Raw genomic sequence first — 1,487 nt, forward strand, 5'->3', positions numbered from 1 at the left:
GATAAAAGCTTTATCAAAATGTAATATTTTGTGGAGTTCTTTTACTAATATTTTCTTTAAGATATTGGCATCTCTATTAATGAATAGGATTAGACTACAATTTTCCATCTCATGTTTATCTCAGGTTTTGCATTAATAGCTTAAATGATAAGGGTATTTATATTCTCATTTTATAAGAAATCCAAAGATAAAGACTACTGAGTTTGTTAAAATAAGGGACTCAAAAGGGCATTCAAGGACCCAGGATCATGAAGAAAAGCTCAAAAGCTCAGAATACTCCAAACCATCCCTCACACTGTTGTTTTCTTCCTCAGAAATCTCCTCAGGGCACCCTTCACCTCAGCATTCCTCAGGCTGTAGATCAGTGGATTCAGCATAGGGTTGAAAAGGCTGTAAAATAATGATAGAATCTTTTTTTGTTCTTGAGAATGGCTGGACTTGGGGGCCATGTACATGACGATGGCGCTGCCAAAGAAGAGCCCCACCACACACAGGTGGGAGGAGCAGGTGGAGAAGGCTTTCCTGCGCCCCTCCCCAGACTGGATCCTCAGGATGGCAAGCAGGATGTGTGTGTAGGACACCAGCACCAAACAGAGGGGCCCCACCAACACAAACACAGAGCCCACAAAGAGAACAATTTGGTTGAGTCTAGTGTCAGCACAGGCCAATTTAAATACTGACATGATTTGACAGAAAAAGTGGTTGATTGTTTGTGGCCCACAAAAGGGCAACCTCAGAATGAGCGTAATATGGACCAGGGCCAAGAGGAAGCTGAATATCCAGCAAGTGGCAGCCAGGATGGTGCACACTCTCCAGCTCATGATGACAGTGTAATGTAGGGGATGGCAGATGGCCACATACCTGTCATAGGACATTACCACCAAACTCATGCACTCTGTGACAGCAAGGGCTAAATACAAAAAGGTCTGAAGCAGGCATGGAGCGAAGGAGATGGTTTTCTTCTGATGCATAAGATTTGCCAGCATCTTAGGGACAATGCTTGAGGCATAGGACATGTCGACGATGGCCAGGTTTGAGAGGAAGAAGTACATGGGAGTATGCAGTCTAGAGTCCCAGCAGATGAGCCCTAGGATCATCCCATTTCCCATCAGGGTGAGGTTATAGAATAGCAAGAAGAATCCAAAGAGGAAAATTTCAAGTTTGGGGTCAACCTGGAATCCCAGCAAGATTACTTCTGTGATCCATGTCTGATTGCTTCCCATGTTCTTTTGACAGATAGATACAATGCCACTCATAGGACAGGAATTTTGGAGCTGAGTGGTAGAAAAGGAAAAAGGAATGATCTGTTCATACAGAGGGAGAATTTATGCAGAGGCCACAAATCAGTAATTCACGGATCCAATCCAGTCCAGAGTCTGTGATGTTGATCTGTACATTTGGCTTTCAGAGATATTTAACAAATTTAGTTATTTTTCGGTATTAAAAATTAGTAGACTTCGCATGAAAATTGGGGTCTCTAGCTACTT

At 42.8% G+C, this 1,487-nt stretch overlaps 1 protein-coding gene across 1 annotated transcript; it reads right to left on the minus strand.

The window, feature by feature from the left end:
* Window positions 1-290: 290 nt before the first annotated feature.
* Window positions 291-1,223, minus strand: LOC115304695 (olfactory receptor 2A12). The gene has a single exon (XM_029954970.1). It carries the CDS (start codon window positions 1,221-1,223, stop codon window positions 291-293), a length of 933 nt encoding a protein of 310 aa, XP_029810830.1.
* Window positions 1,224-1,487: the final 264 nt, after the last annotated feature.

Source organism: Suricata suricatta, chromosome 2 (assembly GCF_006229205.1).
Source record: "Suricata suricatta isolate VVHF042 chromosome 2, meerkat_22Aug2017_6uvM2_HiC, whole genome shotgun sequence".
NCBI classification, from domain to species: Eukaryota; Metazoa; Chordata; class Mammalia; order Carnivora; family Herpestidae; genus Suricata; species Suricata suricatta.